Here is an 18,772-nt window from a genome sequence, read left to right on the forward strand (position 1 = left end):
GCCGTGAGGTGGCCCGGCCGCGTGGCCTGGCTGGCTGGGCGCGACGCCCTCAGCCCGCCCGGGGACAGGGCTGCCCCGTGTGAGGGGCTGGGGCGGCGACAGCGCTGCCACTCTGGTCACCCAGAGGAGGAAGGCAGCCTCGAGCCATGACTCGGGGAGCAGACGGTTGGCTGTGGTGGCGGGAGGAACAACTACCCGCTGAAACAGAGCAGCGTTGTAAGCAGTGGCTCCTGTTTGCCGCAGGCAGCCTTAAAGGGTGTCGCCTCACCCCCTCTGTCAGCCTCCTCTGCGCTACCGAGCCACACCGCAGGCTTTTCTGCTGTACCGATGAGGATGTTGAGATCGCAGAGGAGCAGCTTCAGCCCCGACGGGGTTGCTAATGTCATCCTTGCTCTATGCATCACAGGCTTCCTTGTCTACAGTAAACTCATCTGGCAGAACAGTTCAATGGGGTTTATTGCCATGGCCATATTTTTTCCTCGGTTCAGCTTGAAATTTGTGATTACTGCCATTCATTTTGAAGCTATTCTGTGTACATTATGGGCAGTCCACTGGGGGTGAGATGAGGCTGACAGGAGAGGGGCACAGTTGGTGATTTGTGGATCCAGGGTTAACTTCTGTGCCTGGAATACGTGTTAAGCTGTCTCCCGTGGTAGGCCTAGGAGAAAACAAGTGAAGTTGTAGGTTTCTCTTCTGCTATTGATGAGGCTGTTTCTGCTGAGAAATATTATTCACGTTCTTGTACATGTCTGTCTGTACAGCCACACGACTCTTGTAAAATCAGCTAAAGATTATCAATGGAGCATCATGGTTTTTACAAGGTACGATTTCACATCCTTTAAAATAAGGCAGAAGGGTTGGGAGAAGTGGAGGAATAGATAGATAAGCCCATTCCCTGTATAAAAATAATATATTCTTGTTTATATTCAGTGTTCTGGAAGGCAAGGTTAGCCTTTGGGATTGTTCTTAATTATATTGAAGTAAAAATGTGTTTGAGCATGCCAAACTTTTATAGTCCATAATAAATTTATTGCATATAATAATTATGGGCTCAGTAATTAAAACTTAAAACTTTTATTTAATATAAATGATAAATCAAAGATTTCATTTGACTTTTTATAAGTTAAAACTAGGATGTGTCAGAAACATCAATCTTAAATTTCGTATTATGGTAATTGTATGTTATGCTTCAAGTATGGGAGTTGCGTGTGTATAAAAGCCTTTGACAAGTCAAAAATTGGCTAAGAGGAGAATTTCTTTTAATTTGTTATAATACAAATGTTTTAAAATCACTTATAACAATAATTATTCACGTTTTTTTTTTCTTTTTAGGGCCGCTCCTCCAAACGAGAGACAATAGCAGTTTCTGCAGTTGCTTTACAGGATCATATAATACACAGTCATCGGCTCCAGGATCTTTCATTAGCAGATCCTCTTAAGTCAAGGACAAGTAATACCAAGAACATTTACAAACCCGTGAACAAAGAAATGGTCAGAGCAGTAGTAGATACTGGACTAAGAAAAAAGAGTACTCACCACAAAAACAAGGAAGATGCAGAAAAGGAGTATGTTCTTGATCCCAGTCCTCCACAGCTAACGTTAGGTAAACCATTATATTCTGATTTGTGAATTTTTGTTCTTATTTAAAATAAACTAAAATGAGAAAGCTAAGCTTTCTGTTCAATAAGATAATGCTAAACAGCATGAAATCTTGTTTTAACATTTGTCAAAATTCAGCAGTTTTGGCCATCAGGTAAACAATTAAATTGCCATCAGTAGCTTGAATGTGTCTTTTCATATCTGAAATGTATTAAAAAATATTATTCTTGTGATAACGAAGGTAAAAATGAAGAAGCTAGTGCATCTTGATGAAGAAGAATTCTTCATTAAGAAGGGGGAAGTCTTTTACACTTTTTTAATGTTTTGTATATTGACTGTCATACCTTTCTTTGCATTATATTCTCAGTCTATTTGATGGGTTTTTTTATTCCTTATTCAGTAAAAAGCCATTTACTAGTGCTGCATTAAATGTATATTGATCATACCTTTCTTTGCCTTATATTCTCAAGAAGACATCAGTGATTTTGATATTGTATTTATTTGCGGGAATGTTTTAGTATTAAGATTTTTTTTTTAAGTCTATTTGAAATGGGTTTTTTTATTCCTTATTCAGTAAAAAGCCATTTACTAGTGCTGCATTAAATGTATTCTTTATTAATATATACCTACCTTTACTCAAAGTTAAAAAGGTTTGTTTTTACAATGGTCCTGAGGCTAAACCCGGGAAGAATTAACACCTGTAGTTAAATATCTTTTTCAAATTTAGAAGCAAACGTGCAACAAGATAAAAGTCACAGATGTGAGGGCTTGGAATGATGCCTGGTGAGAAAACTCACTTTCAAATAGTATTATATTAATACAGTTGAGTTGGTGATTTGTGGATCCAGGGTTAACTTCTGTGCCTGGAATACGTGTTAAGCTGTCTCCCGTGGTAGGCCTAGGAGAAAACAAGTGAAGTTGTAGGTTTCTCTTCTGCTATTGATGAGGCTGTTTCTGCTGAGAAATATTATTCACGTTCTTGTACATGTCTGTCTGTACAGCCACACGACTCTTGTAAAATCAGCTAAAGATTATCAATGGAGCATCATGGTTTTTACAAGGTACGATTTCACATCCTTTAAAATAAGGCAGAAGGGTTGGGAGAAGTGGAGGAATAGATAGATAAGCCCATTCCCTGTATAAAAATAATATATTCTTGTTTATATTCAGTGTTCTGGAAGGCAAGGTTAGCCTTTGGGATTGTTCTTAATTATATTGAAGTAAAAATGTGTTTGAGCATGCCAAACTTTTATAGTCCATAATAAATTTATTGCATATAATAATTATGGGCTCAGTAATTAAAACTTAAAACTTTTATTTAATATAAATGATAAATCAAAGATTTCATTTGACTTTTTATAAGTTAAAACTAGGATGTGTCAGAAACATCAATCTTAAATTTCGTATTATGGTAATTGTATGTTATGCTTCAAGTATGGGAGTTGCGTGTGTATAAAAGCCTTTGACAAGTCAAAAATTGGCTAAGAGGAGAATTTCTTTTAATTTAGTATAATACAAATGTTTTAAAATCACTTATAACAATAATTATTCACGTTTTTTTTTTCTTTTTAGGGCCGCTCCTCCAAACGAGAGACAATAGCAGTTTCTGCAGTTGCTTTACAGGATCATATAATACACAGTCATCGGCTCCAGGATCTTTCATTAGCAGATCCTCTTAAGTCAAGGACAAGTAATACCAAGAACATTTACAAACCCGTGAACAAAGAAATGGTCAGAGCAGTAGTAGATACTGGACTAAGAAAAAAGAGTACTCACCACAAAAACAAGGAAGATGCAGAAAAGGAGTATGTTCTTGATCCCAGTCCTCCACAGCTAACGTTAGGTAAACCATTATATTCTGATTTGTGAATTTTTGTTCTTATTTAAAATAAACTAAAATGAGAAAGCTAAGCTTTCTGTTCAATAAGATAATGCTAAACAGCATGAAATCTTGTTTTAACATTTGTCAAAATTCAGCAGTTTTGGCCATCAGGTAAACAATTAAATTGCCATCAGTAGCTTGAATGTGTCTTTTCATATCTGAAATGTATTAAAAAATATTATTCTTGTGACAACGAAGGTAAAAATGAAGAAGCTAGTGCATCTTGATGAAGAAGAATTCTTCATTAAGAAGGGGGAAGTCTTTTACACTTTTTTAATGTTTTGTATATTGACTGTCATACCTTTCTTTACCTTATATTCTCAAGCAAACATCAGTGATTTTGATATTGTATTTATTTGCGGGAATGTTTTAGTATTAAGATTTTTTTTTTAAGTCTATTTGAAATGGGTTTTTTTATTCCTTATTCAGTAAAAAGCCATTTACTAGTGCTGCATTAAATGTATTCTTTATTAATATATACCTACCTTTACTCAAAGTTAAAAAGGTTTGTTTTTACAATGGTCCTGAGGCTAAACCCGGGAAGAATTAACACCTGTAGTTAAATATCTTTTTCAAATTTAGAAGCAAACGTGCAACAAGATAAAAGTCACAGATGTGAGGGCTTGGAATGATGCCTGGTGAGAAAACTCACTTTCAAATAGTATTATAATAATACAGTTGTACAGCAGCGACAGACAATATTGCTTAAAAAAAAAAAGCCAGGGAGCATCTTAACAGGCCAGGAGTCCAAATGGGCTTCCCACCTATCAGTTTCAGTCTTGTATTTCCCTTTTCTAAAGGTTTCTGCAGTATTCTTGCCATGAACATCTTCTTGTCTCCATCCTTTCAGTTGTCTTGATTAGGCATTTCTTAAAGGACCTTCCGGCTCCACAGTTTGCAGTTTTAAGCATAATACACTTTCATCATCATTAATAATTGTTTTATTTATTCTTTTTCATAAAAATGCCCTTAGGCCTCTCTGAAGATCATGTTGCCTTTGCTATAGTAACTGTCACAGTAGTCCCAGCTCTAAAGAGAACCATGTAAATCAATGAGGCTCCGTACAAGCACAGGCATCTGCCTTTTGGAATCAGCTGAAGGTTAAGAGGGTAACTTAAGATAATACACAACAAGTGAGTGTAACAAGTGATAGGACAAAGGTAGTAAGACAAGGTGATTATTACTATGTTTACATGGTTATAGTTCTAAAGATGGGAGGGTTTTTTCTTTGGTTCATTTTGAAGAGGAATTTGAAAGAAGAGAGGATAGTGGGGGGAAGAAACAGCAGAGAGGTACTGGGGTTAACGCAAATATAAATAATGAGTGATTATGGAAGCTAAAGGTTGTGGTGAAAAAATGCAGCCCAAGTGTGAGCATGTTCTCTGCAATTATAAGAAAGACGAAGTATTTTCTCTTTAAATCACAGCATTGACTGAAACATCCCATATGAATGCTTGTGCAAGTGATTCGAAAGAATGTGCTGAAAGATTTTAAAAATTTGCAATTGTTTCTGGGTTTTGCTTATTAGTATTTTCACCTGTAGTCTCTCATTATTTTAAAATGCTTGTGTCAAGCTTTCTCTTCTTAATAAGAATTGTGTGGTTTAAACCTTACAGCTGTGAAACAACTTTGAAAATGTAATTTAATGTCCCTTTTTCTTCTTGAGTTTGTGGGTAATCAAACAAAATGTCACAGGCCTCTATCATTAAATTTTTCTCAATAGGGACTTGAAACCTAAAATAATAATAGTTTAAAGGTTAATGTATGTAATCACTTTGCTAATGTTCATTTTAGGATAAATAACTCCCTTGGTTGTAAAGGATGTGTCAGTAAATGGGTTGGGCTTGTAAACTTGATGCATTAGGATGAAAACTCTTGGATGTCTTGAGCTGTGATAAGTGTAGGCTTTCATTGCTTGTATTTATTCAAAGTGCTGCTTTGAGAATATCTTCATAGAGCCTTTTGCTTCAACTACATATCCCTTCTTGTGTGTCCTGCTGCCAGTTTTCCTTCATCAACTATGTTGTATAAAAGCTTTCCTTCTGAACACCTGTATAACCTGTCCCTCACAAATTTCCCATCTGGTTTATATTATTTAGAAGTTAGGTTTTGCCGCCAATCTCTTCCTATTTGGCAGCTTTAATCATCCATTTGTGAAAGTTTTAAATAAGTATTTTTTCTTACCCCGGGGGTATACAAAAGGCTTTCCACAAAGCTATCTCATTGTCTTCCTTAAAATAGTCTCTGACCACAGTGCTTGAAGAAAATCAAGGGTAGGCATTTTTTATGTTGTGATACTGTCTTTCATGCTGTGACTGGTTTGCTCTCCCCTTGTATCCAGATTTTCTCATCATAAAGACCATCGCTTGTGTATATTGGACTATCAAAACGGGATCTTGTTTCCTTACTTATTCACTGAAACTCTTAGGTATTACTGTCAGATGAAACTTGATACATGTTTTTACTGAAACTTTTATCATATATTTTATAATTTGATTCTTCTTTTGTAGCAGAAACACTGTTCTGTGCAATATATGCTCTTCAAGGGTTGAATGGTCAAGAGGGAAAGCACTCGTGGTTAGGAAAACTTCCTTGTCACTTGGCCACCAATTTCAGCAATTCATGCGTAAGCTTTAAGCAAAATAACATGCTCTGAACTAGGTTTTAGACTCTAGAAAGTTTGCAGGATCCTTCATGCTTCTTTTAAAGCTCATATTATTTTTCACCATCAAGAGCACCAGATGAAAGCATTTTACTGCACCAAAAATTGATAGACAACGCTATTTTATGTTAATACAGTGTATATTTTACATTCTGAAATTACGATGCCGTAAATACATACGTATGCGCTTTGCTGCTTGACACGGAGTGGTTTGAATTCTAGCCCATAGCCTGCAGGCAGAGCTGTGAGCTCCTGCACGTGTGGAGGTGCTGTATTTGTGTCTGGGTATTGAGTTGTCCGGGAACTGAAACAGTGTGCCTCTAAGACAATTCATATATGACCACCAATGTCATCCACGGCACTCATTGATTCAAATTTTCTTTTGATACTTAGGTTTACAGGCATTGCTTACTTTTGACTTGACACCTTTACAAGGGTAACAAAAGTAGCAAGGTGGGGTGTATGTGAACCAAACCATATGTAGAGAAAGCACTTTCCACGTAGTTCCAAAAGCATAAACTGACCCAGCTTGAAATCTCAAAACCATCCTGTTGTTGGAATCAAATTGATTTACGTTTGAAGGATGTCATGAGCTCACAAGGAAGTAGGTTAGGCAGATAGTTCAACTAAAGGGAAGAAAGTATTCCTTATAATTCCTTTAGTACCTCACAGAAGTTCTTTAAAAAGATCAAAGACAGTTTTGTGCAAATTTTAAATGATTAATGGTATACATCTGTAGATGGATGAGCTCAGGAGCAGCATTTTTGTCTCAAAATTAACAAATCCTATCCTAGAATAATCAGATACTTGAGCAAGTGGATCACCAAAACCCCATTCTTTGATTTGTTAGGATTCCTTTTCTCTTCATGACTAACTAGTATAATGGGTTTGGATACACAGTCTGTCTGATGGGGTTTTGAAAGCTTATACAGAACAAGTAAGTGCTGCTTATTAATGTCTGGTTTATGCAAAGATTTTGGTATGAATGAAAGAGTTGACCCTTTCCTTCCCATTTAGAACTAAAACTCTCATCTAGGTGTCATCGGCTTGCATTCTAACTATTGCATGTCCCTCTTCCTTTCTGGTTTTAGCAAATACCATTGAGGCCTCATCGTGGACTCATCTTATTGGCTTATTACACATACCTTGGACATTCCTCCATTGACTTTGGTCAGTCCACACAAGCTGCTTCCTCTGGTCTTCAAAGATGATAAAGATATATTCTTTGCTGTACCTACTAGCATCTTTTTTTACTACTGAGATACTGACACTGGACTTTATCTGCCATTTGTGGGGTTGGGGGCGAATATTGTAAGTATTTTCACCAGTTCCTTCTTTGAGAAGGCAGAGATTTCACATGGACATGCAGCAAGGCACCTCACAGTTACCATTTGAGATCGACAAGCTCAGCTATCACAGTGAGGCTATCACTGGTGTCTTGTAACCATCTCTTTGTTTCTTTATGCTCTTTATTTCTCTTGCATCCGTCACAGTCTCATTACACTTCAGCATTTTGCACCAGCAAGTTTTTTATTATACCACTGTTCATTTTTATTTTTGAGAATACAAAAATGTAATGTTGATGAAACCTTCACAAATGAATTCTAACAGAGATTTTGTTTGTACAAACAAAATTACGTTACTGTGCATTGTTACATTGTCTAGTTAATATTCCCCATCATAATGGCTGTGGAAAGAAATCAAAATAAATTCAAATTACTTGGCAAATAAAAGTTTACGTTTTAAAATTTCCTGTATAAATCCTCTCTGTAAAAGAGGTTCTGACAATTACTTAATAGCTAACTAATAGTAAGAAGTACGTTGCCTGCCAGTGGTTTGTCTGATGATAGATTTATATGAAGCATCTGTATAAAGTATTTTCAAATAAGTGCATCATCAATGAATTTCACGTGAAGAAAATCCATTGTCTGCATCTGCCAATGGGTTTTGTTCAGTGATTTGTTGTTGTTACTGTCTACAGCTCAGAAATTGGGCCTAGTTGGGCCGCCTTCCTTGCCACTAACTGCTGAAGAATGGGTAAAAATAAAGCAGAGATCCATACAGCATGGAGACTCCATACAGCCTTGTGCAATATGCAGGGAAGAATTTGCACTTCAACCTCAGGTACATGTATAATTGTGTGGACTACACAATTGTATTTAAAAAAAATTTTCCAGAGTTACTGCTAAAAATCATTAGCTGGAGGAAGAAAGGAAAGAAATGAAAGATTCTACTTTAAGATGCCATTTAGCATTTAATAGCTGGACCCAGCTGTCAGTGGCCAGCTCTGGAAGTATTTTGGACATGGTAGAGAAAGGTTGGTAGTGTTTGTTCACTTCTGAAGTTATGACAGTAGAGGAAAAGGTAATCAGCCTTTTTATCTGTTCTTGCAAAACAGGTGTAGGCTATTTTTCGCTTCATTTAAACTCCTGTTAGATATGCTCCTAGCCTTCATTCATCAGAATGGCAAACATTCACTAATTACACCATTTAAGGTATATTTTGTTTTCTCACAAGTTTTGTTAATCGCAGTTTAGTTCAATAGTTATTTCTATTTGGAAAATGGAGGTAGGTGTACTCTTAATACCGGTCAGTCACTTCCTTAGGTGATCTGAAGAAATGCTTGCATTTTACCTCGATGGCTTTATTCAATGCATGTGTGTAGCATAAGCATAAATACATCATGCTTTTTTAGATTCTGTCATCTATCATCTTGAAAATACTAAGCAAAAGGGTCAAGTGACTGATCGGAGTGCTGCTTCAGAGAGGTGATGATGGTAATTAGAAGAATTATCCCAACTGCTTGCAAGTTTCTTTCCACATTGCATCTTAGGGCGTTTTTTTCTGCCTGTTCCCTCTTTTAATTTTTCTTGAAGACTTTTTACAGCCAAGTTTGTGATGTGAATCAAAGTCTTTCAATAACCTTAGATACAGGGCTTTTGCTTCCTTTTACAGCAACGTTAACTGAAGGTGTACTATTGTCCACAGACAGGTGGGGTGGATCTGGCAAAAGACCACTCTGCCAATTTCTGGCTACCCTGAAAGTCTAAAGCTTGACAAGAGAGAGCAAAAGACAGCACTCATTAAAAAGGTTACTTTAGATTTGGCACAAAAAGGGAAATGCCTCTGGAATTCTTTTTGTCCTCAGTGTTTCGTTAGCTTTCCTCCCTCAAGGGGAAAAAAGCCACTGTATCTGAAAGCTTTCCCTTCAGCTGGCTGCTAGCCATTAATCCTTTTGTGTTTGCCAGCTCAATAGTGCACACTGCTTGTTCTGGTTTTCACTCCTTTCCCAGTTTTTCCTTCCTCTAAGAGCCAACTGCCTTTTTTGTCCAACTCTGTATCTTTTGTCAGGATGGAGATCATCAGCATTTGGTGGGAATTTAGGTCAGATAAAGGTGAAGTTTTCTTGTAGCCTGTGAACATGCTTTCTCTTTTGTTTTTTTGTATGTGTGACATGCTGCATTTGATGTATATCACTTCTTGAAATTTAACGTCTCTGTGGGGAAAAGGGAAAAAAATTAATCAGCTTTCCTTTTAAGTACTTGTTTTATAATCGTTTCCTCCGGTTAGTAGCAGTTGGCATTTCTTTCTTTCTGCCACTCCATGCGTTGTTAACACAAAATTCACATATTGGTTTAAGATGTAATATATTAAGTAATTTCTATAGAAGGCTAATTTTATTTTCACCAAAAAGACTGCAGTAGTAACAGAAAGAAACTGATGACCTTTCAGGCAGTCAGAATTTTTCTTGTCAGCATTTTTTACTTTTCAGCTTTTAGAATGGTTTAAAGTCAGGTTATTTTTTTTTCCTTTGAAAAACAGGTGCTGCTTTCATGTTCCCATGTATTCCATAAAGTGAGTACATTTTTATATAACTATTCAAGCACGTAATACATAAGTATTTTAATTAAACTACTTAAGTGAATATCTTAATGAATTAAATGTAATCATCTTGAAAAGTAATTTTGATTCCAGATTTTTGTGGTAAGAAATATAATTTAAGGCTATTTTATGATGAGGCATTTTATTACCTTTTTTAAAACCATATGGGAAAACAGTTTGTAACTGAGCTATACATTTGTATACTACGCGGGAATAGTTTAATTCATGAAATTTCACGCGAATATATGGAGATTTACAAAATTCTCTTAACATTTTAATTATAAAAATATGCATCTTGCAGAGTGTTCATGGACTAATGAATAAACTGTTTTTACATTCTGTAATCTATCCTGTTTCATCTGTTCTAATGATAAGAAATATATTGTAAGTAATTGCAATTATTTTTTCAGGCATGCCTGAAAGCCTTTGAAAAATTTACAGGTAAAAAGTCTTGTCCTATGTGTAGAAAAGAGCAGTATCAGACCAGAGTAATACATGATGGGGCATGCTTGTTTAAAATAAAGTGCGCTATTAGGTAAGCCTTACTTCTGCTACAGGTGTTGTCACTGGACAATATTTATTTCTAAATAATGTTCCAAATGTGTTAAAACTTTAATATGATACAAAACTAGACAGAACGAATGCACTACAAAAGTTACAGTGTAAAAAAAAATGCATGAAGTGACTGTTTCATATAAATAATAAAATTATATAAATTTGAGTTTCCTCTTCTTGAGCAAAATTGTGTCGAATGCACTAAAAGTTACAGTGTAAAAAAAAATGCATGAAGTGACTGTTTCATATAAATAATAAAATTATATAAATTTGAGTTTCCTCTTCTTGAGCAAAATTGTGTCTTGCAGAATTCAAGCTTCCTGGAGGGGATATACTGTTAGAAAATGGTATAAAAACTTGAGAAAAACAGTGCCTCCTAAAGACAGCAAATTAAGAAAGCAATTCTTTGAGAAAAAGGTATGTTGCATTGCTGCTTTGGTCTGATTCATCTCCCTTAAATGAAAATTCCTGAATATCAGCTCTCTACCTCTTCATTTGTTCCTTCTTGTTCATATCAAACAGGCAGCACTGGAGGCACTCGGTTGTTTTGTTAGTCTGTTCATTCCATCCTCTTTACAATGTAGAAGTAAGGAAAATAATTTAAATATTTAATTTTAAGGCCTGCCTTTTGCCTAGGCCAGCAATAGTGGGGCTTTTTGTGAGGCTCTGTATTTCCATTCTCTTTTTGATAAATCACAGTAATCTGTTTTCCTATAGAATTATATGAAAGGGGTGTAGTAAGGGGAGAAACAAGTAAGTCCATAAACAATCATAACTTCTTTTCACTCTCATTGTTCCCTCACTGGACACTGAACTCGATAGTTCCATTCCATAGCTTTGCCCTTCTCTAACTTCCGCTCAGATGCAAGTCAGACCGTAATAAATTGGGGTCCTGACCCCGTACAAATGAGGCCAAATCAGGTGCAGGCATGTTGCGATGACCCTGCTTGCCTTTAAGCACACAGCTGCTGCAGAGTCCCTGTGCAATCCTCAAGTCCTCCTTTGCCAACTTCCAGTCTTCCCCCAGTTTAGTAACAGCCAGCCCAGCTCAGCTTTTCAGTGACAAAAACTGCTCTGACGCATCCTCAGCAATTACCAAACCACCCCCCGGGGAACGAGAGAAGCTGCCTTCCAGTTCAGATTACCAAACAGCCTGGTTAACAGCGATTAACAAAGCCACGCAAGACAGCCATTTAAACGTAGCTAGTGCATGCAACTAGGAGAATACTCTTGCCAAAGTTGCAAGCTAAATCAGTGGTAGGTTTAAACCAATACTTAAATCGGCTGTTTGTTGGTTTTTTTTTTTAAATCACTGCTTTAGTTAAACTGAAGAGTGCTTGCAGAAAAACGCTTGTTACTGTCTGTCGTTATTTCTCACGCTTGCTTGGTTGTATCCTGTTGGAGAAGAGCTTTGGAGGCAAAGACCCTCTCTTCCTATATTATGCATTTGTGTATGATAGTGAGATTGGTACCCGAGAGGTGATCTGGCAGACTGTTGCAACAAAACTGGTACCACTGTTCTGCTTGCGTGGTAACAGTGGCACGGGAGAGAGAGGAAATACTGTTCTCAGCCGTAACGCTGAGACAGCTTGCTGGTTGCTACGCTACCTTTGTAATCGATGCAAAGTTGTTCCCTGTAACAGAATGAATATGGAGGTAACTGAAGAAAGCTAATGTTACACTTGAAAGTGCTCAAACACTTAAGCTTGGAAGAAGTGAATCCTTGGGTGGATTGTGACTGTCCTCAAGTAGCACGATGAGAACAGCCAACAGAAACACTTAGATTTTTCTGCATGGAAGAAGACTGGGGAAACAGTCGTATGCTTCTTTCCCGATAAGGCTGTCAATTTTCTGTGGGCTCAAGATACCATGCTTAGCTATAAACAGGGTCTCGGTAAAGGGAAGTTGAAGGCTTCTAAATACGCTGAAAGTTGCCACTGAGTGTCATTTGCTAAAATTTCTCTCACCGAACTTCAGATGGCTACAGTAGCAGTCCACCAAGCTACCTACAGTGGGCTAGCTTTTAGGGCCCCTATCTTAGATACCTGTTTTAGGGAGAAACAGCCTGATAGACTGCCCGCATTTCATCACATGATTATAAGCCATGGGAAGGTCTTCATTTAACATAGTTTCCATATATAGTCCACAGCATTAGGAAATCATTCTCATGATTTCAACCTTCAGGATTTTGCAGGGAACAAAATGGGCACTACCTTTTCACCTTCTATTAGGAATAAATTTATAAAGTCTTCTCATATGGATTTGCCATGTTTAAATGAATTCAGTACCAATTGTGATTAAAGGATATATACTTATTTTTCTTAGTGGCTTTCAAGTAGGAATTGTAGATGAGTTTTCCTGCTGTTCACTCTTACACTTTTAAGTGTTGGTTAATGAAAACACTATAAAGAAATTTTTCACGAGGAACTATCCATTTCCAGATGCTAAAAAGCTTTTCTAAGATAAATTTTGCCTGTCAAACTTGTGCTGTGCTTTTAAAATGTCACTCCCCAAACATCAGCATAATCAAACGGCATCACAATTGAAGAAAAAAAAAAAAATCTAACTTTTAATAATCCTACCTCCTCTGGAAGGATCACAAAGGTTAAACGTCAAGTTTCATACGCTTAAATAAATATCACAAAATAAAAAACAAGCTCTGAAATATTAGTACTAGGAAGGACACATATTACTTGTTTCAGGGTGCTGCAGTAGCCCTATTACACCTATCGTTAAAATTTTTAATAATCTAGATCGAAGGAGATAAGAAAGGTCACTGAAACCACAGTAGGCTACTTTTTAGCACTACTATACACAGAAAGCAGGGTGTTGCTTCAGCATGTTAGGTAGTGAATTTCTTTGATCCTACCTATAAAGTTACTTCTGCATGTCGTTTAATTGTGGTATAGTCTTTTATTGGTGCAATTAAATCTTTTCAAATGCATTACATTATCTCCAGCTTTGCTAAAAATCTTGCCATTGTTTAGGAAGCGAGGTAAGTAATTGTGAAATGATGTAGTTGACTTAAGTTTCTTCCTCCCCCCTCCACATGATTTCTCCCAACGATTTTAATTTAAATCTCACCAAACAGTATAATGGTCCTGGAATTTGTTTAGTCGCTTGACTTCCTTTATCACATGGAGATGGTAAACATTCTGTTGCTAACTTGAAGTGGCTCCAAGCAGCAAAACTAGGAGGATATTAAACCAGTAAAAGCTTATCAACTGATTCATTGATATGCTGTAAATTCCAGTCTTTTCATTTTACTTTTGAGGGTTGCCATAAGTCAACACATTAGTAAGCAATTTGCTGACATTGGATCACTTAAAAAGGCTTCCCTGCGGACAAAGTTCACCTCGGTGCTTTGTTTCATCATTTTATTTTATCATAGTCTTGTGCTGCTGTACAGATGACTGATGTAGTCAGTCTATGCATACCGATAGAGTATTTTGATATTCAGTTTATGCCATTCTGTTCAAGTTTTAAGAAGTCACAGATGTAAAATATAGAGATACAGTGTTTCCAGAAATAAATTCAATTAATCAGTTTCGGTTGTTCTAGGAAAAAAAAGGTTATTCAGTATTATGCATTAAAACACAGCAGAATTTAATATTTAAATCCTAGAACATGTTAACACTAACAAATGATAGAAAATGCTTATTTCCTTTCTGTTCACATTGATAGTTCGCACTAGTCAGCAAAAATTTTGGGTTAAATTTCAGTTACACTTCTTTTTTTCTTCCCAACCTTAGACTTTATTTGCTGATTGATGGATATGGGTTGGGTCAGGTCATACTGCAGAAAATACAGGAGTAGCTCAAAGCAGATAGTATCTTAGCAGCAGGGGAACTTCATAGATCACTGTCTCAGGCAGGAGAAGAGTTTTCTTCTCTTTATTTTTACAGTTTCTGCTCAAGGAGGCTCGTGAGAGGACTTTCAGGATCACTTAGTGAAATGGGGAAGAGAAAGACACGTGCGAGCTCAGGGAAGAAATGGAGGGCTTCTCCCCGCTGAGGGGAAAAGGGACGAGCAGCACAGGCACAGACAGAAAGGGGGCACCGCTCGCTTAATGCAACCCCAGCCCCTCCCTGGCCCCCGCTTTCAGCTCTCCTTGGTGGTTAGCTTTCCTCAGCAGCCTGTCTAGTTGTAGTGTAGCTCACAGACGGGCCAAGTCCTGGAACGGCCGCATACTGTCTGTGCTGCTCTCATGTCCACAGAAATAGACACCAGGTAAGGACAGAGGTGAAACATGGTTGCTTTTCCTCACGCTTTGGGTCCTGAGAGGCTATTAGAAAGCACCGTCATGGCTGCCCTAGCTTCCTATTACATCCCCCGGGCTTTCTTATGAAAACGGTTCAGGTCTGTTCAAGTTTGATACCAGTATAAATGAAGACTAAGCTTAAATCAGGACCAAAAGTGTTTTCAAATGGATCAACCTTTACTTGATGTTGAAGAGAAACCATGAATTATATAAGGTTTAGGTGTAATCTTACCCTGTTCTTCCTGAAATCAGATTTTAAAATGAAATCAGTAAGAGCAGTTACAGTTGCGATGCGGAGTAGATTCAGTTCTAGAACCTAGGTAACAACAGTTCGGGTAAAACTTACTAGGACTGTTACTGCTTAATTAAATACACAATCACATTAAAATATTAAAGATGTAACCTGATTAAAGTGTCATGCATTAGTGTTTCATGTCTCATTCAGGAAGCCACCAGTGTCATCTTTTGGGATTGTTTGGAGACCACATGTAAATATTGAAGGAGGCCTGCGGTGGGATTCTTGTTTGTTTGGTTTTTGTTTTACACGTAGCACTGAAGGTCAGCGTGGGACAGAATCAGATTTTTTTCTTTCTTGTCAGTCACGAGGGGAGCACAGGATTACCCATCTGCTCTTTGCTAGACATGGAATTCTCTCAGCGTACAGAAGGGGCTGCTGCTTTTCCTATCGCATTGTGATATAAATACATACGCTATACAAGGAGTCTCAGGGGATTTTTTCTTTTTCTTCTTTTTCTTTTTGTCTTTAAATCGTGTTGATACATCAGCATTAACTAACAAGGTAACTAAATCCGATTTGTACTGACAAATGGATACATCCTTTCAATATACTGTTGTGTTAGGGATCATTTGGAAATACAGTAAGTCATAATAGGTCTCAGTTAGCGGTGAATCAGACCGTAAAATAAAAAGAATACACAGGATCAAATCTAATGTCAAGAAGCAAACAACTTGCCTTACGTGATGGTTTTCACCATTGCCCTTACCTGGACGCTTCTAATGTTTGTCTCTAAAGTCTTTATTCAGAAACATTATGGGTTTCAGTGGAAGACACTTTCATACTTGCACATTATGGACATAATTGGACTTGATGATCTTAGAGGTCTTTTCCAACCTTAATGATTCTATTAAAAAAAAAAAAGACAAACATTAACTGATGAGGTTTTTTTCATAGTTTTAGAAGGAAATTTAGGAAATTCAAAATTTAAATGAAATCTTGGAATGTTAAGTGAGCTTTTCAGACAGTTTTTGTGGGTTTTTTGTGGGATTTGGGCTCTTGATTCCTTGGGTCTAGAAAAGTTCGCTTTGAATATTCTGATATATGCTATGAAGGGTCACTTTAGCAGCTGTAAGGGAGCACATGTCCTGGTAGAGAAAAGCTACTGAAAAAAAAAACCAAACCCAGTGAAATGAAAGAATAGGAGAGTTTTCAGGTACCATCAGGCTGTCTGGCCGTGACAACAACCCTTCTGCCACCTCGCCTCCCACTTCCCACCTCATCCTCCCTGAAAAAGTGGCTCCCTGTTTTCCTATCAAGTTTTCACTCACAGGGGATGCATGGAGAGAAAGGCTCACATTGCACGGTCACGATACAGGTGTCGAAATGTTCCTTAAAACTGCTGAAAGCATTTACGAGCAGAGTCACAAAAGACACCTCTAAGGCTTGTGTGACTCCCTACAGAACTTTCAGATATTGTGGGAGCAGTGAGAGAAAGCGGCCACAGTGAGCTGGGATTGCACTCAAGGAGATGATTAAGAACAGCATCCATTGCTTTTAGGTATTTATTTTGCGGAGCACTGATGGGAGCATCTCCAGATATGACCACCAGATTGCTTAGGCCTGTGTGCAATATGCAGAAACACATTTAAGGCAGTAAGTCATAAAAGTCCATACCAAGGACAACGCCTAAGATGCCTCTTCTCTCAGTGGGTATCACGCCTTCAGCTAACCCCACAGCAGATGCACTGGTTTCCCATCAAATAACCAACGCTCCTTTCTCTAACACAGCTGTACCCTCTGTGCTGCACCCATATGGGTTAAAAAAGTTCAATGACGACAATCCCGTGTTTTCTCTGAAGGATAACGGTCCGTCAGTGGAGTCTGGGGACCTGATGCTTTTAACCTCTAAATCAGCACAGACGCCAGCTGCAAATTGGAACAAGATTCCATAGATCATGCAGCTAATCGGGCCCACTTGTCCAGTCCCTCACAATCCATCCACGTATGAACTACCTACAAGTAACTCCAAATCTAACAGCAGTCCATTTTCTTTTCAGGTTCAACAGATCAGCAATCGACTGTTGAGTTCCTATGACATCAACCTAGATGAATTTTTTTCTGAGATAGATTATTCTATAGCTGCAAGTCGAGATGTGTTTCAGCAGTTGGAAGGAAAAGAAATATTAATAAGTGAAACTGACTGGGAGAAGATCCAGATGCAGGTTCCAAATCTAACAGCAGTCCATTTTCTTTTCAGGTTCAACAGATCAGCAATCGACTGTTGAGTTCCTATGACATCAACCTAGATGAATTTTTTTCTGAGATAGATTATTCTATAGCTGCAAGTCGAGATGTGTTTCAGCAGTTGGAAGGAAAAGAAATATTAATAAGTGAAACTGACTGGGAGAAGATCCAGATGCAGGTTGGTTGGCTTTTTTTTTTGTTTGCCTTTTTTATTTTTAAAAAGAAGTTTTGCATTTATGAGCTCTTTTACACTCTATTTGAGGCATGGCAGCCTTTTCAGCACAATTGAGTGTTTTCTGTTTTCTTAAATTTTGGTCCAGCTGTTCCAAATCAGAAATATTAAAGAGTTTTTACAGTTCAGAGGTTTACCTCAGCAGCGTCTCTCTCCTACTCAGTTAAAGAGCCCAAAGAGGCTGTAGACAAAATTGAGAATCAAAATGTTAACAGTTTCTCAAAACACATTAAAGTCATAAAATTTGAATGTCTGAATTGGCATATTGCTGATATGTTTACCTTCCGTTGTTTCACTGCAGGTTGGTTTGTTTGTTTTTACTCAGGCATTTCGGCAGGAGATATTTGACTGTCCTATCTGTATCACGCCACTCAGCCCTGCAGTTCATCCTGCCTGTCTCTTTTCTGGTAACAGCAACCAGTTTTCACGACAGACTGTTCTGCTTTCTTGTTCACATTTGTTTCATCGTGCCTGTCTTCAAGCATTTGAAGAGTTTTCCTTGGGACAGCGACATATTTGTCCTTTATGTCGCTCACATTATCAAAAGAAAATCCTCGAGTGTTGATACATATAGCTGATAATGAACCACCTCCTAGGTCGTAGCTGACAACACGTGTACTTCTACCTTTGGAGCCTTTTCAGAGCCAGATCTTCCAAGAACAGATGATTTTGTATGGACGATGGTATTCGCCTTGTGTTTAGAGAAATAAAAGTTAAAAGGGTGCTGTTGTTCCCCTTTTATACTCAGTTTCACCTTTGGTCTTCCAGCATTTTTATTCTTCCTCCCTCTGTCACTCCCACCTTCCTCCGTTTTCATTTCCCTCTCCCAAAGATGAGCCACAGTTGTTTCAGGCATTGTGTTCATTCCGCAATACCCCGCTTTTTACACCTGATTTGTTGCAGCACAGGTTCCCGCTCACAAGGACTGCCACTACTGCAACTGCTAGTTGTAGCAAGAAACACTTTTTTTTCCCCACCCCCTTTTCCTTCAGCCACATTTATTAACTAGAACCCCGGCTGCTGCTTCTGCTTGAACGACTCTGAGCAACTCCAGAGAGCTGTAGGTGGACAGAAGTGGCCCTCAAAGATGGAGGATCATTTCAGAACTTCAGAGAACCTGGAACCACAGTAAGTACTGACCACTTTCAAGAGAAACAAACACATGATTATGACTTTTCAGCTATGCATTGCTGAAACTAAGTCAGGTCACCACAGAT

At 37.8% G+C, this 18,772-nt stretch overlaps 1 protein-coding gene across 1 annotated transcript; it reads left to right on the forward strand.

Annotated features, from left to right (window-relative positions):
• Positions 1-2,636: 2,636 nt before the first annotated feature.
• RNF32 (ring finger protein 32) lies at positions 2,637-18,120 on the forward strand. Its single transcript, XM_009281836.1, has 8 exons — positions 2,637-2,660; positions 3,172-3,442; positions 8,125-8,267; positions 9,966-9,998; positions 10,436-10,560; positions 10,889-10,997; positions 17,137-17,301; positions 17,881-18,120. Exons 1-8 carry the CDS (start codon positions 2,637-2,639, stop codon positions 18,118-18,120), a joined length of 1,110 nt encoding a protein of 369 aa, XP_009280111.1.
• Positions 18,121-18,772: the final 652 nt, after the last annotated feature.

This window comes from Aptenodytes forsteri, unplaced genomic scaffold (genome assembly GCF_000699145.1).
Source record: "Aptenodytes forsteri isolate BGI_AS27 unplaced genomic scaffold, ASM69914v1 Scaffold21, whole genome shotgun sequence".
Classification (NCBI taxonomy): domain Eukaryota; kingdom Metazoa; phylum Chordata; class Aves; order Sphenisciformes; family Spheniscidae; genus Aptenodytes; species Aptenodytes forsteri.